At 43.4% G+C, this 26,412-nt stretch overlaps 1 protein-coding gene across 1 annotated transcript; it reads left to right on the forward strand.

Moving 5' to 3' along the window:
- On the forward strand, positions 1 to 25,094 carry ZBTB34 (zinc finger and BTB domain containing 34). The gene is made up of 3 exons (XM_030817831.1): positions 1 to 35; positions 2,900 to 3,020; positions 18,592 to 25,094. Exons 2-3 carry the CDS (start codon positions 3,001 to 3,003, stop codon positions 20,114 to 20,116), a joined length of 1,545 nt encoding a protein of 514 aa, XP_030673691.1. The 5' UTR covers positions 1 to 35; positions 2,900 to 3,000; the 3' UTR covers positions 20,117 to 25,094.
- The last annotated feature ends 1,318 nt before the right edge of the window (positions 25,095 to 26,412 follow it).

Below are 26,412 nucleotides of genomic sequence, written 5' to 3' on the forward strand. Positions count from 1 at the left end.
GCGGGCGGGCGATGTGAGCGCGGCGCTCTGGGCAGGTGAGGCATGCTGGCCGGGGGCGGCGAGCAGCGGGCTAGGCGCGGGCGGGGCAGGCGGGACGGGGGGCAGTCCCCGGGCCGCTGTCCGGCTCCCTCTGGGCGCGGCGGGGCGGGAGCCTCCGCGCCTGGTCAGTCCCGCGGGCAGGCGGCCGGCGCGGGCGGGAGCCAAGGCCGGGCGGGGTCCGGAGGCCCCGGGCACCTGCTGGGGTCAGGCGCGCGCCCCCGAGGGGCCAACTGTGCTCGGTCCTGGAGTCCGGGCGCCGCTGGCCCGGCTGAGGGTCGAGCTCGGGCAGCTGCCCTGGGCTCCCCAGCCTCCGCCCGGGGCGTCTCGGGATCCCCAGCTTCCGGGCCCCTAGCCCTGGGGGCGCTCCCTTTTGTACGGGGAGAGAGGGCAGATGGTTGAGTTCCCTGGAGAGCCGGCCGGGCCAGGGGTCGGCCCTTCGGGTGGCTGCCACGGAGCCGCTGCCTCACGCCACCGCCTTCCTCCAGGTAAACAGGCGGCGGCGACGGGTTGCGCTTGGCCCCAGACGTCTCCATGGTCACTCGCGCTCAGTTGGTCCTGCCATTGCAGAGGGCTGGGCTGGGGCTGACCGGGGGTGTAAACAGTGCCCTTCTAGGCCAAGTGGCTGTGCTTTCAGGGCGGCACTCGTCTGGGAGTCTGTCTTGAGGCCTTCCGCAAGCCCCTTCCATGCTAGGACTCAGTTTCCCCATGTGATCATTGAGGGTTTCATTTAACTCTCTAAGAACCCTTCTGGCTCTGCCATTCCGTGTATGTCTCAAATTGGAAGGGCTGTCCCTGATTCAAGATACTGGGCAGTTTCGCTGAAGACTTTGTCAGTGTGGACTTTTTAAGCCACTTACTGCATTTTGTTTCAGACAGGCTTTAAAATGATTTCAAGAAGCGTTTTTTAAACCTCACCTTAATCCTCATTCATCCCTTGCTTTTGTCCCTAGTAGTAGTTAATCACATTCCGCCGAGTTTTTGCATGCAGAATTTTTTGTTGTTTATATTTGCCCATATTCTCTTTGTTCCCTAGTCCAGGCCCTCTTTGCTTCACATCTGGATTATTGCAACAGCTTCTTAGCTGGTCTCTGACTCCAGAGGTTCCCCCCTCCCCCATCCTTCCTTTATGCTAAAGCCAAACTTACTATAGGAAGTCAAAAAATAGTTGAGTGCTTGCTTGCTTATTAAATGGCAAGATGCTGTTCCATGTGGTGGGAAAGTAGTAGAAGGCACACTTACAGTCTCCAAGCAGCTTTACACAGGGTGCTGAGACATTACCTATGAAAAGGTAATTTTGATGAGACAAGGCCGTGTGCTATAGAATTAAGAAGGAGAGATGGAGGTCACTGTAGGCCGAGTGGTTAGGGAGGGTTTAGTGAGGGGGCGGGATTTGAGCCGGGTGTTAAAGGATGAGTAGCATTCAGATAGGAAAAGAGGAATCAGGCCCAGTGATCCTATGGAGTTAGTGAATAGACCAGTCTCCTGGCAGAGAAGGGTTCATATAGGAGGGAAGTAGGAGGAGAGGTGGGCCGGGGCTAGTTCCTCAACTCAAACACTAGGTCAAAGTTGAAACTACTGAAAGCATTGGTGAAGAAGCTAGAGGCCAGGATATCAGTTAAGAGGCCACGGCAGTTATACCACTGTTCAAAGCTGAGTAGTGGCCTCTTGCCTGCCACTGTGGGTCCAGCCACCGCCCACCCTGTCTTTTCAAGACTCTCCGTGGTTTGGCCCCACCCCACCTACCTGAACCTTATTCTCTGCTTCTCCAAGTCTGTCCCCTGCAGAACTGAGTTAGTTACGGCTTCTTGGGCTTTGCTTCTGTTGTTCCCCCTTCTGAAGCACTGGCCTCCTTTTTCTTTTCTGTGCAAATTCTCCATTTCACTTCCTTCAAGCCCCTGCTGCAGATATACTTCCTCCAGAGGGTGTTCCCTGACTTCCCTGCCCCCATGGCTTTGTGGCACTCGGATTCAGCACTTGTTCCTTGGGTGTTGAACTTGTTCTTGTCCCAACTGGAGCGGGAGTTTTTTTAAGGGCATGGTGTCTTAATATTCCTCTCGGAGCCCTTATAGTATCTAATACTGGGGCTGGACTTCTATAATAGGTATTCAAATACTTCCTGATTTTTGTTGGTAAACAACTTTTTGTTTTGTTTTGTAATTTGCCTTTTTTTTTTTTTTTTAAGGAGAATCTGTTTTTATCAGCTTTCTGTGTCGTATATAAGTGATATGTAATGCTACCATTCAAGGTGGATGTTTTCAGCTTGCTCTCTTAGGGTGCAGAAAGCACAAAACGAATCTTTTGAAACTTTAAAACGTTTCCCTCTGATCATGGAAAAAGATAAAAATCATGTGATTCTTCATTCGGAGGCTATGGGGAAAGAAGAGCAGCTTTGGAATCAGACAGACCTGGTTTTGAATCCTAGCAAGTCTACTTACCAGCTCTATGAAGTTGAGCAATTTATCTAATGCCTCTGAGCCTCCGTTTCTTATTTGCAGTGTGGAGGATAATAAAATCCATTTCATAGGGTTACTGTGAACTGTAAACGAAAATGGAACGAAGTAGAAAAATGTGCAGCACCTAGTAACTGCTTAGTACATTTTCATTATTGTTACTGTCATTATTGGGTGTACATTTATCAAGGTGGAGAAATGATAAGCTGCTGAACTGTGTACCTACTGAGTTTTGGATTTCTGCACCTCTGTGTCCCCCCACTTTTGCCTTCCATTTGAAGCACTTGTCTAAAATGTCAGTACCATGAATCTAGTTACGTTTTCTTCCCATTAATGTTCATGTTACTTTAGTTTAAATTCTGCTTAATGTTTTTCAAACTTCTTAATTGTGTCTATTTAATGTTTTGTAGCTGACAAACTGCTGAATTTAGCTTAGTGAAGGTCATCAACTGAACGCAGTTAAATTTCTAATGGTTATTTTCTGGTTGATGTTGATGGCAAGGAAAACCTCATGGAAGAATGCAAGTCAAGGTGAGCTTTTCTAATCCTTTTGTCATAAGAGGCAGGACTTAATGTATTTTCCAGGGCCAGTGCCCCTGAAATGCTAGCCAGCAGTAAGCAGATAAGATTCTGTGCCTTAATATTTTTTCGTTATTTGCCTTAAGAAAGCTTATTCTTTTATCTGAAACAAATCCTCTCAATTAATGATTAAAATATGAAACATCTTTTTGCCTGCTTCACTGACAGAAGTAAAAATAATGGACATTTTGCAAAGAAATGGCTGCAAACCACTTGAAGTACAACATATTGTGACCCCTTAATCATCACAGTGTCAGACCCAGCCTGACTTTGTCTGTGTGGCGGAACATCCTTAAATGAGAATTCTCTTTCTACTCGGAGTTGATCAGTAAGAATCCAGCACCAATAAAAATCCTGCATCTCACCAGTAGGCCTGGATTAAAATCTTACTCTTACAAGAGATAAGAGTTCTGAGTCTGAGACTGACAAATCTAGGTCCAAATCCTGGCTCAGCCAGTCATTAGCTGAGTGACCTTGGGTAAGTTTCTCAGCCTCTCTGAGTTTGCTTCCTCGTCTGGTAGAATGGGGATAACTGCAGCCTCTTAGTGTCGTCTAAGAGCTTACTTACCATACTGTACACAGTAGGAGCCTACTGACCGTTAGTCCTTGTCATTGTTAGTAAAATTAAAGAGGCAATTCCTCTCCTGCTTGGAAAGCTCAGAAGAAGCTTCTGATGATGTTTTGCATTGACTAAAAGACAAATCGCACCCTCTTGGAATTAGTGTATCTGAGCAGACCTGGAGAATGTTAACGCCTTGGTAGGAAATGTAACAGTTTGGATAAAAATGTTCTTTCAGGCTCACATGAATTAATGCAGTAAGAACTCTAAACTTGTTTTCTTTTAAATTAGGATGAGTGCTTCATGAATATCCATCACAGAATGCCATTTTATTTATTTTTTTTTCTTGCATTGGGTTTCAGTAGCACCAGAATGTTTCACGCAGCCCTGGTGTTATTTGACTACTGCTTTCTAAAAGATTAGATTGCAGCTCATGACAGCTCAATTTTGGTTTTAATCTAGACCCAGGCAGAAATACCTAGAAAAGTTATTTTTATGTAATTGTTACTTCTGTTACCATGCCTTTTGTCTGCAGTGCTTCAATCTGTGGTCTTTTTAATGACTTCATATGAAAATGAAAATTAGGGATCTTCAGGTTTCTGATGCCTGCCAGAGAAAGCCTAGTTTGAGCCGTGTCTCAGGTATCAGCAAATGACTGAAGCCAGCAGGTGCAAATCTGGGTTTGGAATCATGAGCATCTTGATTGAGAATAATAGGTACCTCCTGGTGCCTTAAACAACTTCCAAATTTGTAACTTTCCTTTCTTTTCTTGGAAGTGTAACTGGATATTTTTAAACAAAGTGTAGCATCTTGTGGAGCAAATTAGACTGTTTATGGGTTAGGTTGGAATAAGCCACCTTGCTAGATTTTGCTGTTGGCAGAGATGATCCCGCATCTCTGGGGTCTCCAGAAGGAAAAGTTCAGAGCCGAGGGTGCGGCTGTAGTGGCAGTCCATGGATCTTGAGCCACCAGCTTGTTTTAGTTGACATGTACTGAGAGCCTCTCTGCCTCAGACACACTGCTGGGCTCTGGGCACGCAGTCCCTGCCCTCATAGAGCTCACCGCCAGGAGTGGAAGCTCAACAGCGAGGAGTCTCACAGAATCAGCACATTTCTAATTGTTCAGCTTTTACATTTCTGCTTTTGTTCTGGTTGTTGATATGTGGAGACAATTCCAAGTCTTTATCCAAGAAAGCTGCAGAGGAGATTTTAAGGCCCAGGTGGGTGTTTTGCCCAGATGGCATCTGAGAGTCCCTTCTTATTTTTAGGTTGTCTGCAGAATGGGTCAGCAGTGTGAGAGGATGTCATTAGTTTTCCATTGTTTCGTTTCCTCACAGCTTAACAGAATACGTGGTGCAGAATTTTACTTAAAGATACTAGCCAATGGGGCCGGGCGCAGTAGCTCATGCCTGTAATCCCAGCACTTTGGGAGTATGAGGCAGGCGGATCCCTTGAGGCCAGGAGTTTGAGACCAGACTGGTCAACATGGTACAACCCTGTCTCTACTAAAAACACAAAAATTAGCTGAACGTGGTGGCACATGCCTGTAATCCCAGCTACTCAGGAGGCTGAGGCATGATAATCTCTTGAACCTGGGTGGCGGAGGTTACAGTGAGCTGAGATCGCACCACTGCACTCCAGCCTGGGCACAGAGCGAGACTGTCTCAAAACAAAACAGAAACAAAAACAAAACTAGTCAATGGAAAGGCTTGAGGGGAGGGCTAGATGAAGGGCTAGCACCCTTTCGTCAGGTGCTGTGTTTCCATTCCTCTTTTCTAGGAGCAAACACCCTTTCTATTCTCAGCCTTCTCTTTCTTTTTTTCCCTCCCTGAGTAACCTCATTTTACCACAACGATCCTCAGTCAGTACCTGGTCACTCCCAAATCAGTATCTTCGGGTCTAATGTTGCTGTCTAGCTCCAGCCCCGTATTTCCCACGACCCTGTGAAAAACTTGAGCCCAGCTTGTCCTGGCTGAGCTAAATGGCCTCCGAGTAGACACCATGCCTCAGTCTCCAGGTGCTGCCGCCAGAATTCTGTTTGAGTTCTCTGAGTGTTCAAGGCCCTCCACCTTCCAGCTGTGGCCTTCTTCTTCCATGGCCTTCCTTGTCCCTGAGCTGGGGCCACTACATGCTGCCTGCTTTACCCCAGACGCTGTCTGTTTGCATTCCCCTGTGCCCTGTTCCTGCTTTTCCTTCTGTCTAGAGTGTTCTTTCTTTTCCCTTTGAAATGCAAGGCCCTGTTCAAAAATATCTTCCTCCATGAAGTTTTCGTTTGTTCTATTTTGATTTTTTAAAAATCTTTTTGGTCAAAAGTAATCAGCCTTGTATTGTTCCTTGTAGTTCTTTGTTTCTGCCTCTATAACTGTCTGCTTGATGTAATAATTATCCATTTGTAGCCCATCTTTCTCCTCCAGATTCTTTGGTTTAAAAAATTATATATTTGTAGGTACTAACCTACATGTCTTAAAAAAAACTTCTAGTGAGAATAATACAGTTGTATGATTTTTTAAATGCAAAGGTATAAAATAAAGTCTGTTTCCCTTCCCTCTCCTTAGTCCTTCCCCGCAGTGACCACCATTAATAGTACCACACGGTTCCTTCCAAAATGGATACAGCAAGCAACATAATATAATTCCTTTACAAAATGTACGTGAAGGGAATGACATATATGCATACGTATTAGTCTACATCTTGCTGTTTTTGGCTAAATCTTAGCACTCTTTCCATTATCAAAGCATACAGATCTACCCACTCTTCTTAATAGCTGCGTAGTATTTCATTGTTGATTATATTTTTTGAAACCAGTTTCCTTTGGGAGTTCTTTTTGTTTTTGCTATAGCAAAGAAAAATTCTTAGTGGTCATTCTCATATGTCTCTCCTACACTTTCGTATGTCCTATATATTAGTAGGCTTAATTCCTCCCCGTTATTTGTGGAACAAAAGGTAAATGCCTTTTACATTTTGATAGATATTACCAAATTATTCATTCCTCAGGACTACACTTGCCAGCGCTTTTAAACTGTGCAAGGCTGATGGATTAAAAATGGTATCTCATTATTTTTTCTTTTTGTATTTCAAACGTCTTTAATCAGAAGTAAATTTTAGCATCTTTGCTTCTTTTTTTGTCATTTTTCTTTTTTTTTTTTTTGAGCTGTTTGTATCCTTTGCCCATTCTCTCTTAGGGGTTTTTTTGTGTATGTCACCTAATTTGATTTATAAATTAAGGAATTTGGAAAGTAGTTCTTTGTCAAATATGCATATATTTTTCCTCAATATATCATTTATCTTTTGGCTTTTGGGGAAAAGGGGTATTTTTTTTTGTCATATACTTTTGTGTTGTCAAATGTATTTGTCTTTGCCTTTGTGGCGTCTGAGATTTATGTCATGCTTGGAAAGGCCTTTATGTCAGTATTATAAATAAATTCACCTATGTTTTCTTTCATTTTTTTTTTTGGTGATAAATCTTTTAAAAATACTGGCATAGGAATAGAATGGCATTAAATGGAAAGTAATAAGATCCTCCATACATTCCTTGGTGCTTTATAAGAAATTGGTTAACATGTGACACCTTTGAAAATTCAAAGGAGCTGTGTTTGCCATTGGTGGGCCATGGTATTTTATGTGACCCTCTAATGTTACATATAAGGGCCGTTATTGCCTTTTTGCCTCTTTTACTAACTCAGTGAGGGTGGGGAGCTGAATGGAAGAGCAGGGGCTTGAGTCACTGGTTTCTGTTCACCCTTCTCAGCATCAGCTGTGAATGTGACATGATGGTCGCTTGCTTTTCCTGTCTTTGTCGAGTGGCTTTTTGTTCTTAAGCCCCTTTGGGTGAAATGCGTTAACCTGGATTGGGGGTGTCTCTCCCTTGTGTGTTGTTGGAGAGCAGCCTCTTGCTGTCCTGATGCATGGGTGCAGTGACGGATTCTGTAGCTTTTTTGAGTGGGATCTTGCGAAGATGTCAAGCAGCATTACTTACCAAGCCTGTCGTCATACGGTCTCGCATCAGACCTTAATTTTCTTTTCAGCGCATCCATGCCTGCTTATTTCCAGAGCCCCCGCTTTGGCTTTGGACTTCAGGTCTGTGGGAGGAGTGTCCCAGGATGGCTCGTGCGGTCATTTCCAGGCAGTGCCGCTCTCCCTGTGGCTTGTACCCACAGTGCCTCACTGTGTGAGTGGCCTCCTGCTCTGGTTGCCCAGCTGGCCATCACTCCGCAGCGTGTGTTCATTTCTCCCAAAGCTGCTTGCCTTCAGCTGTGCTCACCTTTGCAGTGTGGCTTCCGTGTCTGCCATCCTCTGGTGCTTTCAGACTTGGCTTCGTCACTGCTTGGTCAGTCCTGGAGGGCCCCTCACAGTTTGCTGTTGCTTTCAGGGCACCGGTCTCAGTGCTGCTTTGAATTCTGTTGAACTTGGGCTGAACCCTGTGTCTTCTTGGCAGCATCTGCTCTCTGTGACTTTCACCTTCAAACACCAAAAAGACCGGTTTACTTGAGCCCTAGATCTGTGGTTTCTAATTAATTGAGGCTTTCGCATGTAAAGATAGCTTTTTATTTAAAGCAAGTAGAGTGAGCCAGGGTCCGGGGCTCTGAGGAGGAAAGGGGGATCAAAGCTGTGAATATGGAGGGCATGATACATGGTGGCTGCGGGGCCCACCTGGAACATTTTTCTCCTCATAACCCTTCTGCCAGTGATTCTGGTCTAGAAAAGAGGGAGATTTTGCTCTACAAAGAGAGTGCTTCACTAAACTCCTACAGCTGAAATTGCTTGGTCACAGCGAATATGCAGATGTAATCTTGATGGATATTACTAAAATGCCCTCATTTGCCTTCTCTATTCTGGGCAGCAATAGGGAGGATGTTTGCGCACCCGCATCCCCCACCCCATCTCCATCCCTTTCCTTGACACTGTCCTAGGGCAGGAATGTAACACAGGGCATGCTCGCTAGGGATAAGGAGTTGTTGTGTGGAGGCCTAGACGCGCACACTTCAGAAGGGTCTTGGGAAAGTCAGCTGCTTGGATCCTTGGTTTCCCCATCTTTAAAATGGGAGCAATAGTACCTGCCTTAAGGGGCAGCTTGGGAGGATTCAGAGACATACTGCATCCTAAGCCTTATTTACGACATGCCTGGCATGTATCACACATTCAATAAAAGCTGGTCACGGATGATGATGGTGGTGGAGTGACTCTGCCAAGTAAAGGGGGAAGGCTGAGGGGTGTGGCAGCAGGGGCAGTCATCCCCTTTTACAGTAGCCCAGGCTGGTGTGGGGGCGGCTGGGTGCCTGGAAGTAGGAGAATGTCAGTCCTGCCCACATCAGAGGTGGTCCTTCCCAGAAGCTACCTGGGAGACCAGTGGTGGCCTTGTGTGGTCACAGCAGAGGCTGCGAGTGAGGTGAAAGCTATTCCACAGGTGTGAAATTATTCTCTTTCTTTGTAAGAAAGTAAGAATGCGGAAGTAAGAAATTAAATTGAAAGAGCAGAAAGATTGTCTTTCCATTGATTGAGTGAACAGAAGAGACCTGTGAAGAAGTTGAGGAGGTGACAATTTTGAACTTAACAAAAAACCATTTCAACAAAGTTCTATCCATGTGTATTTTTTAAAAGAAGTATTTCACGTTCTTTTTCCAGAGTATAGTTTTTACAAACAAAAACAAAATTTTTGTTAAAATACATATTGATACTGAAAATAAATCCAGCTTGTATGTGCTTGTTTTTTCAATTAAAATAATAGCAGTGTAAATGTCTAATTTGGGTGTGGTTTTTTTGCCTAGAATAATGTGACAGAAACACCTATGATTAATCTCCTGAATTAAAGAGTCCTGGTTCTGATGGTTTTAGTGAGTGGAATAATCAAATTCATTATTGTTTTCTGAGGCAGCTGCAAACTTAATCTAAATGAAAAACTAATATAAATCACTACTCTGTATTATCAAAAATGAATTCCATTCCCATCTCTCTCTGAGTGGGGAGGAATCTGCATTAAGCCTCTATCAAACTGCAAGACTGGGACTTGTATTCATCTTTGAATTCCCTTTGGTTTTCTTTATGTAAGAGATTGATATTGAGTGAATATTTCCTATAAATGTAGGAAAAATAATTTAAATTCCCAGTCAGTGTGCCATTTAGTGATTGCAATTAAATCTAATACTTGCAGCGCATGACAAAAGGCTAATTTCCTTAATTTGCGAAGAGCTCTTACAAATCAATAAAAAAGGCAAATAAGGGCAAAGGATATGAGTAGGCAGTTCAAAGACAAACTTAAGACAAATTGCCATTAAACATGGGAAAAGACATCAACCTCATTTATAATTAAACAAATGCAGCCGGGCGCAGTGGCTCATGCCTGTAATCCCAGCACTTTGGGAGGCCGAGGTGGGTGGATCACCTGAGGTCAGGAGTTCAAGAACAGCCTGGCCAACAGGGCGAAACCCCGTCTCTACTAAAAATACAAAAATTAGCCAAGCGTGGTGGCTTGCACCTGTGGTCTGAGCTACTAGGGAGGCTGAGGCAGGAGAATCGCTTGAGCCTGGGAGGCGGAGGTTGCCTTGAGTGGAGGTTGCACCACTGCACTCCAGCCTGGGCTGCAGAGCAAGACTCTGTCTCAAAAAAAAAAAAAAAAAAAGGCAGCACATCAAAACAATGAGGTACATCTTTCATCTATCAGTTTGGCTGAAAAAGTGAAAAGGTTCGATACCCATTGCTGGCGGTTATGGGGAAGGAGGCCCTTCCCTGTGAACAGATAATTGCTGCTACCTCTTAGAGGGTAATTTGGCATTATCAACTGAAATGAAAAATTTACCACAATTCTGCTCGAAGTTGAGGCTACAGATTTGCTTACATAAGAAAGCCAAGATGTAACTGAGGGGTGTGTGTGTGTGTGGAGTGGGGGTGACATTTTGAGTTTGTAATGGCTATCTTAGTATCAACTGGGAACTGATTAAGTACGTTGTGATATAGCCATCCGTGGAATACTGTGAAGTTAGAAAAAAATAGGTCAATGTGTGTGTACTGCTATGGAAAGATTTGTTTTCTTTTTTTTTTTTGAGACGGAGTCTCACTCTGTCGCCAGGCTGGAGTGCAGTGGTGCAATCTTGGCTCACTGCAACCTCCCCTTCCCAGATTCAAGCAATTCTTCTTCCTCAGCCTCCCGAGTAGCTGGAATTACAGGTGTGTGCCACCATGCCCAGCTAATTTTTGTATTTTTAGTAATCTTGATCTCTTGACCACGTGATCCGCCCACCTCGGCCTCCCAAAGTGCTGAGATTACAGGCGGAAGGATTTTAAGGTATATTAAATACATTTCTTTAAAGTAGGGTACAGAACAGTTTATGCTGATAGATGTTGAAAATTTTCTCTGAAAGAATACCCCAAAACTCCCTCCTACCAGTGATTATCTTTGGAAGAGGGGCTGGGGGAAAGTTTTATTATTTCTGTTCTATGATCTGAAGTTCTATCATATGCATATATTTTATTTTAAAGATAAAATTAATTAAAAATTGGCCGGGTGCAGTGGCTCATGTCTGTAATTCCAGGACTTCGGGATGCTGAGGTGGGAGGATCTCTTGAGGCCAAGAATTCGAGACGAGCCTGGGCAACATAGTGAGACCCTGTCTCTACAGATTTTTTTTTTTTTTGAGATGGAAATTCGCTCTTGTTGCCCAGGCTGGAATGCAATGGCACGATCTCGGCTCACTGCAACCTCCGCCTCCTGGGTTCAAGCAATACTCAGCCTCCCGAGTAGCTGAGATTACAGACGCCCGCCACCATGCCCGCTAATTTTTTTTTGTATTTTTAGTAGAGATGGGGTTTTGCCATGTTGGCCAGGCTGGTCTCGACCTCCCGACCTGAGGTGCTCCACCCACCTCAGCCTCCCAAAGTGCTGGGATTACAGGTGTGAGCCACCGCGCCCAGCCTACAAAATTTTTTTTTAAAAGCTGGGCATGGTGGTGTGTGCCTATAGTCCCAGCTACTCAGGAGGCTGAGGTGGGAGGATAGCTTGGGCCTAGGAGGTTGAGGCTGCAGTGAGCCAAGATTGTGCCACTGTACTCCAGCCTGGGCAACAGAGTGAGATCCTGTCTCTAAGAAAAAAAAGTAATTCAAAATTGATCTAACTTAGGTGTAGGCCCACTGACATTCCATGCAGGGGAGAAAATCAAGACCTTCAAGAAACCAGGGAGTAGTCCATGTTGTAAAGCTGCCAGTACAGAGGGATAGAGGATCTCATTTGAACTTGAATTGTGCCTACATAAGAGGCTCTGACCTCTATCCTGGGATCACTGGACCTGATAAATCCACACGTGGAGTGTAGAACTTGTGATCGATGATGAGTTTCTCTTCCTTTAGTTGGTCATATGGCTCAGACTGAAATTAACTGTAAGTTCACTATGTGCCAGTCATTTAGAAGCTTCTTGTTCAAGAGTGTGGCTTGTTAGCAGCTCTAAGGGGGAATCTTTGAATCTCATTGTCACTGTGGAAAGGAAGTGTTAATGTAAGGGAGAGGAGAGCAAAGCACTTCCTTTCTCATATTGCAGAAAAATGGAATCCCACTCTTAGGTGTTAATCATGGCGTTCCGTTTTTCTCAGTGATTATCTTTCAAGTGTAGTTCTCCACCTTTCTTCTGAGAAGTAGATAAGAAAAAACCACACAGAGGAGGAGGAAGCCTCATTGGGAAGCCGCTTTCAGTTGTACATTCTATTTCAGAAATGCTCTGTTGCATTCTTTTCTGTACTGGTTTTCACCCTGCAGTCCACACCTTTAAAAAGCCTGAACCCACCTTGCTTTTGTCCTTGCATTCCAAAAGTCACTATTTACACGCCCCGTGTCATGAGAATGCTATGATCAGTAGGTAACATTTGCCTATTTGTTAGGTGCCAGCTGAGTTACATTTTTATAAGCTTTGCCAATTTGAGAAAGAAGTATTTTGTCTCATGTTTATGCATTTATTTATTTTTGAGACGGTGTCTCACTCTATCACCCAGGCTGGAGGGTAGTGGCACAATCTCAGCTCATTGTAACCTTGACCTCCAGTACTCAGCCCCCCGAGTACTTGGGACTACAGGCGCCCACCATCTTGCCCGACTAATTTTTGCATTTTTGGTAGAGACAGGGTTTCACCATGTTGGCCAGGCTGGTCTCGAACTCCTGAGCTCAAGCAATACGCCTAACTCAGCCAGCCTCCCAAAGTGCTGGGATTACAGGCATGAACCACTGTGCCTGGCCTCATATCGATGTTTGTTTACTGATGAAGTTGTTAAGCATTTTTTTTTTCTTTTCTTTTTTTGAGACGGAGTCTTGCTCTGTTGCCCAGGCTGGAGTGCAGTGGCGCAATCTCAGCTCACTGCAACCTCCGCCTCCCGGGTTCAAGAGATTCTCCTGCCTCAGCCTCCCGAGTAGCTGGAATTACAGGCTCCCGCCACCACGCCCAGCTAATTTTTGTATTTTTAGTAGAGACAGGGTTGCACCAGGTTGGTCAGGCTGTTCTCGAACTCCTGACCTCAGGTGATTTCACCCGCCTCAGCCTCCCAAAGTGCTGAGATTACAGGTGTGAGCCACTGTGCCCGGCCTAAGCATTTTTTCTCTACGTGTAAAGGCTATTTTTATTTCTTTTTAAAGAAATACATACATAGTCGCGTTTTTCAGTTGTTACATTTGGCTTTTATTGATTTGTGAGAGACTGCTGTGTATGTTCTTTTTTTTTGAGATGGAGTCTTGCTGTCTCCTAGGCTAGAGTGCAGTGGCGCGATCTTGCGATCTTGGCTTACTGTAAGCTCCGTCCTCCAGGTTCACGCCATTCTCCTGCCTCAGTCTCCCGAGTAGCTGGGACTGCAGGCACCCGCCACCATGCCCGGCTAATTTTTTTTTTTTTTTTGTATTTTTAGTAGAGACGGGGTTTCACCGTGTTCGCCAGGATGGTCTCAATCTCCTGACCTGGTGATCCACCCACCTCGGCCTCCCAAAGTGCTGGGATTACAGGCGTGAGCCACCGCCCCTGGCCTCTGCTGTGTATGTTCTAAGTATTTTTTATTGTTTTCTACCTCAGTGTTTTGTTTTGTTTTGTTTTTTGCTAAAAAGTATTTTTTAGATATATAAAAGTTGTATTTCTTCTGTAGTTAAACCTACATTTCTTCTGGTATCTTTGTGTGCTTAGAAAAACGTCTAGAGGTTATTTTGGGGTATGCTGTGAAGAAGGATCTAAATTTATTATTAATTCAAATTCTCTAAGCAGCATCTATTTCAGTAATTCTCCCCTTTTTACTTACTTGAAATGGCCCATGAGGCCATCTCAGTCTGATTTCTACCTTGACAACCTCACGTGGCTTCTGTCCTACCCCTTGCGCCTTGTTCCAGCTGTGCACACATTTCCAGCACGTCCTTCCTCCCCAACCCTTTGTACGTGTGATTCCGTCTGGACAGTTTCCCTGCAGCACCCTGATACCCACATGTATCCGACTAACCTTTACTTGTCCTTTAGTTCTTATTTAAAATAGCAGTTGTTCACGTAGGCTTCTCTGACCGCTCCCCCATCATGAAAGATCTCATAGCTTTTATCATGATTTATGATGAGAGAATTAAAACTCTGATGGATCCCCAGTGCCTGACACTTAATACATACTTAGCCGATGAATTGTAGCCCAATCATATATTTTGACATCTATAAGTTTGGTTGTATTTGTCTATTTCTAAAATTTCTTTAGTATTCTAGATCTGCACTATCCAGTTTGGTGGCCACTGACCACATGCAGCTGTTGAGCACGTGGAATGTGGTTAGTCGAAACTGAGCCATGCTGTGTGTAAAATACACATCAGATTTCAGAGACTTAGTGTGAAAAGAATGTAAAATGTCTTAACTTTCTGATATTGATTACATGCTGCAGTGATGTATTGGGTTATATAAAATATTACTACAATTTATTTTTTTTAACTTTTAAAAACTGTAACTACTAGAAAGCATTAAATTACACATGCAGTGTCTTATATTTATGTTGGACCACAATGTTCTAGATGAATTTTAAAATCATTTTTTCAGGTTTCTAAGAAAAGATTTCATCAGGCTATGTTATATTTATGAATTAATTTTGGGGGAGAGTGTCTTTCTTTATGGTATTGAATCATCCTGCCAGAAGCATGTTCTCTCTCTTCATTTATACAGGCTTTTGTCCATATTAAAATAAGTTGTATTTTTCTTGTTGACCCTGTTTTTTGCTTATCTTCCCCCACCCCTAGGTATTTTCTAGTTCCTGTTGCTATATTGTTGGTTGCACCTTATTGTCATTATCTTACCTGTTTTTTATGTATAATTTTTTGAAACCTCTACTTAGTAGATGCCGATTCTGACATTTTCCAAGTGATTCTCTTGGGTTTTCTGTATAATAATCTGCATATTATATCTACATGTAATAGTAATTTTGTCTCTTTTTTAATGGCTACTTGCCTTAATGTTGCTTTGGTTAGAAGTTCTGAAATAATGTTAAGTGAGAGTCGTGATGGCAGATAACCTTGTATATCTTCCCAGGCACTGATGGGAGTGACTGTACTAAAGTTTTACCAAAGTATGCTCCAGGGAACACTCATTCTTGGGAATATTAATATGTGTACCTTGAGAGAACAGTTCCACCATTAAATGAGTTTGCGAACTGCTGAGTTAAGCAGGATTCTTGTCCGCAGGACTTTTCTGATGGGATATTATGCTAATGTGTGTTTTAATCCCTAGGAGGTGAGGATATTGGGGCTAGCTGTTGGGCTTGGGTTCTACTAAATGCATTTTGGGAAATGCAGACATCATGTTTCCTTTTTTTTTCCTTCCCCCCTTCCCCCCTTTCCCCCTTTCCCCCTTCCCCTTCCTTCCTTCCTTCTTTTCCCTATTAAGTATACCAACATATGCAGTGTTTCCTTTTTAAGGATGATGTTGCTATTGGTTTGTAGTAGATACACTTTATTGTATTAAGAAAGTATTGTTCTGTTTCTAGCCTATTGAGTATTTTTGCCTTACTCTAAAGGGCATTTACCTTTTTCTCACATGCATTTTTTACATAGTATTGATTTGGTCATATGGGTTTTCTCCTGTACTTATTGATGTTGCAACTTATATTCGTCTATTTATTTCTGAACATGTAGACATCCTTACATTTGTGAAACAGCTGTTCTTGGTCATAATATATTATTTTAATAGGTTGTATTTGCTAGCATTTCTGTTAAGACTTTAAAATCTATTTATTTAGATGAAGTAGACAGTTTTCTTCTTTCTGCTATTTGTCATCTTCTGGTATCAGATTTGTGCCATATGAACTGAGATGCTTTAAATGTTTTTACATGCATCTAGAACAGTGTGAACGGCCTGAAGATCATTTGTGCCTTGGCACTTCTGTTTCTTATTTAGTTCTGCCAATTTATGTTATCCTAAAAATATGTTCATTTCATACAGATTTCAAATTGATTTCAATCATAAATCTAGGATAAATAAGGGCACAGTATTCCTCTTCGACTAAAATGTTTTAACTCAAATTTTGATGTGATAAAAAAAAAATTCGGACATGATCTAGGCACATTTAACTGATCCTTTCCTGTGAGAGTCTTAGATTTAGTTACACGTTGTCTTGTCTTGAAATTTAAAAATTCCATCTGTGATTATGTGCTGTTTTTCCGTATTAGTTATTTTCTTACTGTCTTTGGGCATCATTTGTTTTTCCTTTTCTGACCTCCTGAGTTCAGTCATTTCACTTGTTTTTAGTATTTATTGTTTAGTGATAAAAACTCTTAAGGCACTGACTTTTCCTGTTACAGCTTTTTTTCAAAACTCTCAACATTTCATTTTGAAAAACTTCAAACAGAAAAGGTGAGAAAATTTCACAATAAGTGCCCAGATATTCACCATGTAGACTCTACAATTGTTAACATTTTACTGTGTTTGCTTTATCACATATCTGTCCATCTCTTTTTTGGAGATACATTCTCAAGTAAGTTGAAGACGTGAGTAAACTTCATTCCTAAACCCAGATTTTACGAGTTTTCTCATTGTCTAAGTAGTTTTATTCCATTTAGATTTTTTTCTGATCTAATACTTAGGAGGTGTTTACATTTCTGTTGGTCAGGTTTTAAAATATAATTGTTAGATCTGGTTTTGTTGTGTTTCCATCAGAGGATGGAGCCGGGGCTGTATATACTTAAGTAGTTCTGAGCAGTCTGGTGCTGCAGATTTTAGGCCACAGGAAGGAAACCTGTTGTAGGTGTGCCACAGCTGTGAGCGCTAGTAGACGGTGATACCTTTTGATGTGTCCATCACCCTTTTCACTCTTGTTGTCTAAAATGACTACTGTTTAAAAACACTGTCCTGGCAGAGCGCGGTGGCTCATGCCTGTTATCTAGGCACTTTGGGAGGCTGTGGCAGGCAGATCACTTGAGGTCAGGAGTTCGAGACCAGCCTGGCCAACGTAGTGAAACCCCATCTCTACTGAAAATACAAAAACTAGCTGGGTGTGGTGGTGCACGCCTGTAGTCCAGCTACTCAGGAGGCTGAGGCAGGAGAATCGCTTGAACCCAGGAGGCAGATGTTGCAGTGAGCCAAGATCATGCCATTGCACTCCGGACGACAGAGCGAGACTCCATCTGTAAAAATAAACAAAATAAAATATTGTCTAAAATAACTCTTCACTGGTCGGGTGTGGCAGCTCACACTTGTAATCCTAGCACTTTGGGAAGCTGAGGCGGGAGGATCACAAGCTCAGGAGTTCAAGACCAGCCTGGGCAACATAATGAGACCTCATCTCTAATAAAAAATAGTAATAATAGGCCGGTGTGGTGACCGTTGCCTGTAATCCCAGCACTTTGGGAGGCCGAGGGGAGCAGATCACCTGAGGTCAGGAGTTGGAGACCAGCCTGGACAACATGGTGAAATCCTGTCTCTTCTAAAAATACAAAAATTAACTGGGCATGGTAGCGCATGCCTGTAATCACAGCTATTCGGGAGGCTGAGGCATGAGAATTGCTTGAACCTAGGAGGCAGAGGTTTCAGTGAGCCAAGATCACGCCACTGCACTCCAGCCTGTGCAACAGAGCAAGATTCTGTCTCAAAAAAAAAAAAGTAATAACAACTCTTCGCTGAAGGAGACTGAGCATAGTAAGTCTCAGCTAAACCAACCCAACCCAAAAGAGATACAAAGGTGTACAGAGCTGAAGGGCAAACACACAAATCAAGACACTAATACTGAAAAGAGTTTAGCTCCATTTATTGTATCCAGTGTGCTACAGAGTTGAAAAATACCAATCAGAAATACACAAGTAAGGCAGAACATTTTTAGATGAATTTAGTTTTGTTTTTTTTTTTTTGAGAAGGAGTCTCACTCTGTCCCCTAGGCTGGGGTGCAGTGGTGTGCTCTCGGCTCACTGCAACCTCCGCCTTCTGAGGTCAAGTGATTCCCCTGCTGCAGCCTCCCAAGTAGCTGGAATTACAGGTGCACAACACCACACCAGGCTAATTTTTGTATTTTTAGTACAGATGGGGTTTTACCATGTTGGCCAGGTTGGTTTCAAACTCCTGACCTCAAGTGATCCGCCTGCCTCAGCCTCCCAAAGTGCTGGGATTATAGGTGTAAGCCACTGCGCCTGGCCTGAATTTAGTTATTTTTCACAAAGTACTTCAAACCCTCAAAAGTACTTGAAATGGGGAAATATTTTTCCTAAAAGGAGACCAATTTCTCAGTCAGAGCCAAAATAGTCCTACTATGTGTAAAATATTTTACTTTTGATCAAGATGAATATTAGGCAATTATGACACTAGGCTAATTGATCATTAGTTTATTTGGCTTTAGGTGAATTAACCAAAACATGAAAGACTAAAACAAGGGGAAGAATGCTTCAGGTAGATTTTAGGAGGTATGATAGCCACAATGGTATTGTCGTTGTAAGCTTATGTTTATGCCACTTGTACTTAGTGAGGAGTCATTGGTGAATGATGCAAACTCTCTCTCTCCACAGAGTACGCTTCATGTCAGTAGAAATGGACAGCAGCAGTTTTATTCAGTTTGATGTGCCCGAGTACAGCAGCACCGTTCTGAGCCAGCTAAACGAACTCCGCCTGCAGGGGAAACTATGTGACATCATTGTACACATTCAGGGTCAGCCATTCCGAGCCCACAAAGCAGTCCTTGCTGCCAGCTCCCCATATTTCCGGGACCATTCAGCGTTAAGTACCATGAGTGGCTTGTCAATATCAGTGATTAAAAATCCCAATGTGTTTGAGCAGTTGCTTTCTTTTTGTTACACTGGAAGAATGTCCTTGCAGCTGAAGGATGTTGTCAGTTTTCTGACTGCAGCCAGCTTTCTTCAGATGCAGTGTGTCATTGACAAGTGCACGCAGATCCTAGAGAGCATCCATTCCAAAATCAGCGTTGGAGATGTTGACTCTGTTACCGTCGGTGCTGAAGAGAATCCCGAGAGTCGAAACGGAGTGAAAGACAGCAGCTTCTTTGCCAACCCAGTGGAGATCTCTCCTCCATATTGCTCTCAGGGACGGCAGCCCACCGCAAGCAGTGACCTCCGGATGGAGACGACCCCCAGCAAAGCTTTGCGCAGCCGCTTACAGGAGGAGGGGCACTCAGACCGCGGGAGCAGTGGGAGCGTTTCTGAATATGAGATTCAGATAGAGGGAGACCATGAGCAAGGAGACCTATTGGTGAGGGAGAGCCAGATCACCGAGGTGAAAGTGAAGATGGAGAAGTCCGACCGGCCCAGCTGTTCCGACAGCTCCTCCCTGGGTGACGATGGGTACCACACCGAGATGGTTGATGGGGAACAAGTTGTGGCAGTGAATGTGGGCTCCTATGGTTCTGTGCTCCAGCACGCATACTCCTATTCCCAAGCAGCCTCACAGCCAACCAATGTATCAGAAGCTTTTGGAAGTTTGAGTAATTCCAGCCCATCCAGGTCTATGCTGAGCTGTTTCCGAGGAGGGCGTGCCCGCCAGAAGCGGGCTTTGTCTGTCCACCTGCACAGTGACCTGCAGGGCCTGGTGCAGGGCTCTGACAGTGAAGCCATGATGAACAACCCCGGGTATGAGAGCAGTCCCCGGGAGAGGAGTGCGAGAGGGCATTGGTACCCGTACAATGAGAGGTTGATCTGTATTTACTGTGGAAAGTCCTTCAACCAGAAAGGAAGCCTTGACAGGCACATGCGACTCCATATGGGAATCACCCCCTTTGTGTGCAAGTTCTGTGGGAAGAAGTACACGCGGAAGGACCAACTGGAGTACCACATCCGGGGCCATACAGATGATAAACCATTCCGCTGTGAGATCTGCGGGAAGTGCTTTCCATTCCAAGGTACCCTCAACCAGCACCTGCGGAAAAACCACCCAGGCGTTGCTGAAGTCAGGAGTCGCATTGAGTCCCCTGAGAGAACAGATGTGTATGTGGAACAGAAACTAGAAAATGACGCATCAGCCTCAGAGATGGGCCTAGATTCCCGGATGGAAATTCACACGGTGTCTGATGCTCCCGATTAAGATGGTAAAGAAGTGCACCCAAACAAAGCACATTAATCAATGCATATTTGTGATTTGCTTTGTTGTAATCTTTGGTTTTCCCAACCATCTGGAAATCTCTTGGTCTCTTGGCAGTTTTTCTAAAGTTTCTGGATGGAACACTTCGTTGTGTTTATCCTTTCCCCTGCCCTCCCTCCCCGAAGGAGCTCAAAGCATGAAGGGCAACGCATCCAGGGAAAACACAGGCTGACAGTATTCCTCTTTGGCTGAACTCTTAATCCAAAATCTGCCAGTGATTTAGCTATGCCAACTGGTTGACCCTCCATTCTCTGCCAAGAGGCATACTCTCTCTCATTGTGTGCGCTGGCAGCAGTGCACTTCCACGGAGGGAGATTAGGATGCCGTCAGCTGATACAAATGGGTAACCTTTTCTAATTTAAAATTCCTTTTAGGGGGTAGTTAGACAATTTATATATATATATAATAAAACTATTATTATATATATAGTATATATACATTCTCAAATTTGATTTTATTCTGGTTGAGGTGAATGTAAGAGGAATATATAATTTAATACAATGTGAACAGGGCTTCTGAGTCTGTCTCATCCCTACCTAATATGTTAGGGTTTTGCCCCTTCATTTCCCTTACAAAAGAATGTTAGTAGGTTTATATTAATCATTGTGTCCAAAAGCAAGCAAAGCAAATCACAGTGTTCACAGCTCTGCTTCATAACAAATACATAAACCAAATGCCATAAAATTTCTTCAACTCTAGTTGGAAACCGTTCGGAATTTTTGTTAGTTGTCCAGCAGGTGAGCTGGATGACCTGTGGTGCTGACCTTTTTACATAGTGTAGTGTTATATTAGCCAACCCCAAAGGAGCAGTGGTTTTCAAGGTTTTTACTGGCCTACAAATCTACCTTCATTCCGTACTGTAGAAACATACATACCAGGTAACTAAATCGAATCACTCTCTATCATGAGTTAGTACTCACTCGCACTTAAGGAAAGGGATTTGTAGTTCTGTCTACAAAATTCTCCAAGCAGTGTTGTGGTTTTTTTTTTTTTTTTTTCTTTCTCTTCAAACAGCCAGTTCAGGTGCACAGCAACTTTTTCTACATGCAGTTCCCAGGGAAACTGCAGAACTTAGAATTTGTACTTTTTGTAAAGCTATACTCTATGGGAATTGCAAGCAATATATCTATCTTAGTATTGTGTGTGCTAATGAGAGCCTCAGTGGCTCCCCCACTCTCTCAGTGTTTCCTGCTTAAAGAACCAACAGTTTAAAAGCCCTCTAAGATACTCTGTGTGTCACCAAATCTGTGTGTCACCATTTTTTGGTCATGTGGTGCTATTTTTGTTAAGTGTCTTTTTAGGTCAGTATAGTTGTAGAAAATGTGAAATCTGATGGTAATAATGAATTATAATTGTTTTCCTCTCTCGAGTTCATAGCTTGAAAAGAGACCTCAAAAGCACGTGCTGGCAAACACGTTACTGTATGAAAAGATGCCTGAGTCCTGTTTGAATAACGTTTTATTAGTACTTTCAGAAATGTCTTCAGTTCTGTATTGTGTTCACATACACAAACAGGCTTTACAAGATTGCTTCGGTACTGTAAACTCTGGCAGAGAGTAATTTTGTAGGCGTTTTGGTGGTGAGTTTGTGCTGCAGGCTGCCTGTGGGATGTCAGCGTTCTGGTACCTGCCTGAGAACCTGGGCTCTGAGACGCACAACCAGTGCACCTCCATAGGAGAACAGTGCAGCCACCTAAAAGAAAAACGAACGAAGGACCAGCTTCAGAGTCTAGAAGTTAAAGGAATACAGAATTAGATGTTTGCTGGTTTTCTGTGCTTTTTTGGCTCCTAAAATACCAATGGTGGATTTGTTTTTGTTTTTGTTTTTTGTTTTGAGAAAAAAAAAAAAGTCATTCAAGCCCTTTGTGTGTAATAGCCCCCAGGGGTGGCAGCTGTGCAGTCGCATCTCTTTAGCACACAGGATCTGTTCACGTGTGAACTGCTGCGCTACACATCAGTGTTAACTCCCTACAGATTACACTCTAATCCCGCTGCTCCCGAGGAGCGGCTTTGCTAAATCGGGTATATAGTATATGCCTTTTTCCTCGTCAAACTGCCTAAGTAGAGGGTCGTTCTCTCCCTGAAGCACTTGTTCAACTCCTGTTAAAGCCCGGTGCCTCAAGGGGAGGCTGGACCCCAAGTGTTTACCCATTTAAATATGTTCTGGGGTTTCAGGTAAATGTTTGTGGTTTTTTTTTTTCCTTACATGAGTAAGTTTGGTTTTGATTTTTTTTAATTGAATGCAAAAAATTTGTGTTGTGATACAAGTTAAGTTTGTGACAAGAAATGCCCAAATCCAAGGACATAAGAGGTCAAGCTCAGGGAAGGAACCTCCTTTTCACTCAGGCTTGGGGCCTTCAGCGAGGTCTCCAGAGCATTCCGTGGTATGAGAGACAGTGAGGAGGGAGGGCACCTGGCGCGGGCACCTCCAGCGTCCTGGCTCTTGGCATTGTCCGTCTTAACCTTATTTACCTGGAGTTCTTTGTATTTGTGAATCTGTTTAACTGGTTTGAGTTTACCAAAGAGTGACTTATCCAAAATTGTCTTTGACAAAAATATCCATTGCTTTGATTGTACAGTTCAGGTTCAAACATTGTAATGGGACTGTTAAGGGGCAGAAAATTGATTGAGTTTCTCTCTAAGAATCATGATTCCACATTTTGCAAGTTCCACTTGCTCCCATTCATGTTGCTAACACTTTACCCTTTCCACTGCTCGCAGTGTTAAGAATGAATTCTCAAGCCATAACACAGTACTGTAAAGTTCCGCAGGGCTTCGAGGGAGGCAGCGCCTAGGCCAGCACGGAGCTGTGTAGCCTCTCTGAGCGTTCGCACTGTCATGCTTCCCAGGGGTGTGACTGGTGAGAGATTAACTCCATTCAGATCGGGCAGCAGCAATTAATTGTGCCTTGCCGCATGAGGATGTGTCAGGAGGATTAACATGACCACAGAACCGAAATATTCTCTCCCTGAAGTTCACTTCACGTCTCCGCAGACGAAGTACGCTGTGTAACTCCTTAGAGCAACTCTTTTTGGAAAGTAAAGTCCCTATTTCTGTACAGTTTTAGGTTAGGTGTTTCATTTATAACAGATGCAGAAATCAATTAAGATAAAGTGATATGTGAAGAAATCTTTTACAGTAAAATATATCCTGAATTCATATAGGCTTGTTCATAATTGAGTCTCTTCTTGAGCTACCTTTTCAATATTAGACAATGTGAAGACAGTGACAGCGTCCTTTTTCTAGAGATATTTAGCCTGTTATTACAAACTGTGAAGACAAAGAGTTTTATACTTTTACTAATGTTTGTGGTTTTAAACAGTTATTTTCATTCTAATCAGTTCTCTACCCTCTAATTTCTACTAAAGCTGTAAATACATTTAGAAATTATATTTGTAAATACAGTATATGGAGACAAGTTAATTTTTTGGTCAGTGGAAAAAGCCTCCCAACCAATTGGCCCTGCCTTGGCAGTTGTGTTTTTTGTTGTTGTTGTTGTTTTTTTTTTTTTTTTTAGTTTAGTTTTTTTTTGTTTTTTTAAACAGCAGAAAGGATACTGTCGGTTCACTGTTGAGCAGAATATACTGTAGAACGAAAATGATAATTTTTAAATCTTCCAGAGCATGAGTAAATGTCTTTTCTAATGATAGCAAATATAACCAACTCTTTGTTTTTCCCTTAGCCCAGACCATATAGGCCTGCATATTTTGTGTGTGGTTTTGTTTTTATTTTCGTTCTTACAGCCTGGACTCTAGGAAAAATTTGCAGGAACACAAAACAAGGGCTGGGGGGAAAATCATCTATGTGAATGAGCTTTACTTTAAAGAGATCAATGTCTTTTATTTTATCGACCTTTTCTCTTAGTTACTGTGATTTTTGTTGTTGTTGTCCTCGTTATTGTTAAATTCTGTAATGGTTTCCTGTGAAGCCTCCACTGAAAGGGACTCAAATATGCAACACCTAAACTATTTTCCAAGGGCACATGCCCCTTGAATGGTGCTTCTAGACTGGTCAGGGTTATTTATTAAATTTTATATATGAAAGTATTGGGGAATTATGTAAATTCTTTATATGAAACTATCTAGTTCATAAATCATAGATTTCATATTACTCAGTGCAACTGAACTAAAAGTTCAGAAAAGTCATTCACATTGTTCCAAATTTGTAATGGTTGTCACATGTCACATGCGTCTTTTTCAGTAAGTGCCAGAGTGTTCCCACTGTTTCTGCCCAGTGCTTGACTTCTCAGCCCAGAAGAGAACCTGCTTTCTCTGGTTTCCTCCCTGGGTCTGGCACAGACAGGGCTGTTGTAGTTCTTGATCAAGTCCTGGAGTCAACCTTGCCTGGCTCTCCTTGTAGCAGATTCAGTCCACAGACCTCTTGCTGCCCCTCAGTGACAAGTATGCTGTGAATTCAACCTTTGGACTTGCTGCCCAAGCCTTTGGTTGCTGCCCTGACTATTGTAAGAGGTAAACTTACCTGGTTTGTTTGAGAATGACCATTTTCCTAATGTGAAAACCATCTCTCTCACCACTTTTATTAGTAGGGCTAACATTTTTTTCCGTTATAAATGGTTGAGCAATTTGAATGACTTAACACAGTGTCATTATCTTGCAATATAAACTGGTAACCTCACAACTCCACACTTCATCACCATATGAAGTAAATGAAGCTAGCTAAGCGGATGCTGTATCAACTAGTAACTTGCCATTAAGGATTATTTTATAGCATGAATTTAAGACTATTTATTCAAATGATATTTTACTCTTGTATTCACTTTGTTTTAGATTTGTGACATGAATATTTCAGTGCTGCTTAATTTTGTTCTGAATTCCTGTTTCTTGCTTGTAAATGGCTTTTTTATGGTATAAATAAAGTCAATGGACATTGCTGTTTGTAAATAAAAATGCTGCTAGAGCAAATGTGCTGTGGTCTCCCTCTGCGTGGGCCCCCCTGAGCTTCGGTGAGTGTCACTGGCTCTGACAAACATCTGCAGCGTCATAGTTTCTGTAATCACTGTTTTTGAAAGGTTAGGGTTTCCTAAGAAGCTCTTGTGCCACTATCGTGCTGAAAAGAAGAGAAAGAAGCGAGTGTATTTCTGACCTCTTGTGTGGCGACTGCATTGTCGGCCTCGGTCTGCACCCAGGCGCCCCCAGAACGAATCGCTTGTGAATCCCTGCCCCTCGCGCCTGCAGAGAATATCTCTTGCTCAGTTGTCCACAAAGTGTGGGGTTGCACAGGCTCTTCTGTCTCCATTCAGCCAGTTAACTCCCCCTCCTCTTCCAGGTTCCAGCCCAGGGGCCCCTCTTCCCGCCAGCAGCCCTCCAGGTCAGGCCCCTCTAACATAGTATTTGTTGAACTGTTCCTGCTCTTTGGAGCACCTATTTCAGTTTGTAATTGGATATTAATTAGCGAGATGATTCAGTTAGTATTTCTCCCTCTAACCTGGAGGCTCCCTGACAGCAGGGATTATAAACTCTTTTCTCTCCCTCCAGTATCCTTAGCACAGGACCCAGCACCACAGTAGGCACTCAGCAGTGTTTGTTGAGTGAATGAGCTAATGCGTGTCTCCCGAAGGGTCACACAAGGCAGTGTAGCTGGGATGTAGGCAAGATTGACCTCAGCTCCTGTGGGGCTGTGAGGTGACCTGCTCCTTACCCATAAGGGCTGCTGTTAAGCAAATTCTCACCAGGCCTCCTCTAGGGTGAGATGGGCAGTGAGATGGTGCACAGCAAGAAAGGTCTGTACAGGAACCAGCTTCACCTGCCAGCTGGGGGTCCGGGGATTCCTGAGGGAGGCAAGGGAATGATGGAGAAAGTGCATGGGCTAGCATAACTGAAGGTCTGGCTGTCATCCCTGCCTTTGACTGTGACTTTTAGCAAGCCACTTGCCTTCGTTAGCCCCAGTTTGACTGTGGTGACTCTGAAATGTGAGGCAGTGGCTTCTGATGAATTTGCTTACTCCCTAAGGCTGGTAAAGTAGCTCAACAACAAGAAGCGGGCGAGCTTCTTCTCCAGCAGGGTTCGAGGAATATCCCAAGGGGGTGGGGTCCTGGAAATAGGAGCATCAGCTGAGGCCAACGCACTGAGTCGGAGCAGATGTTGTGTAGGCCACACTGTACTGCATTGCTGGCAAAGGCCATTGGCAGAGTCGTTGGTTCATCTTTCATTTGTCCTGATGTCAGACCTATCTTTACTCTGGTTTCTTCCAATTATAATTCATACAATTGTTGGCCAAACC

Source organism: Nomascus leucogenys, chromosome 8 (genome assembly GCF_006542625.1).
Source record: "Nomascus leucogenys isolate Asia chromosome 8, Asia_NLE_v1, whole genome shotgun sequence".
Classification (NCBI taxonomy): Eukaryota; Metazoa; Chordata; class Mammalia; order Primates; family Hylobatidae; genus Nomascus; species Nomascus leucogenys.

Excerpts from the sequence above, each read along its gene's own strand:
- ZBTB34 (XM_030817831.1), top strand. The coding sequence starts at position 3,001 with ATGGAAGAATGCAAGTCAAG. Across the intron at positions 3,021-18,591 it reads ATGGAAGAATGCAAGTCAAG|AGTACGCTTCATGTCAGTAG; the intron begins GTGAGCTTTTCT and ends CTCTCTCCACAG.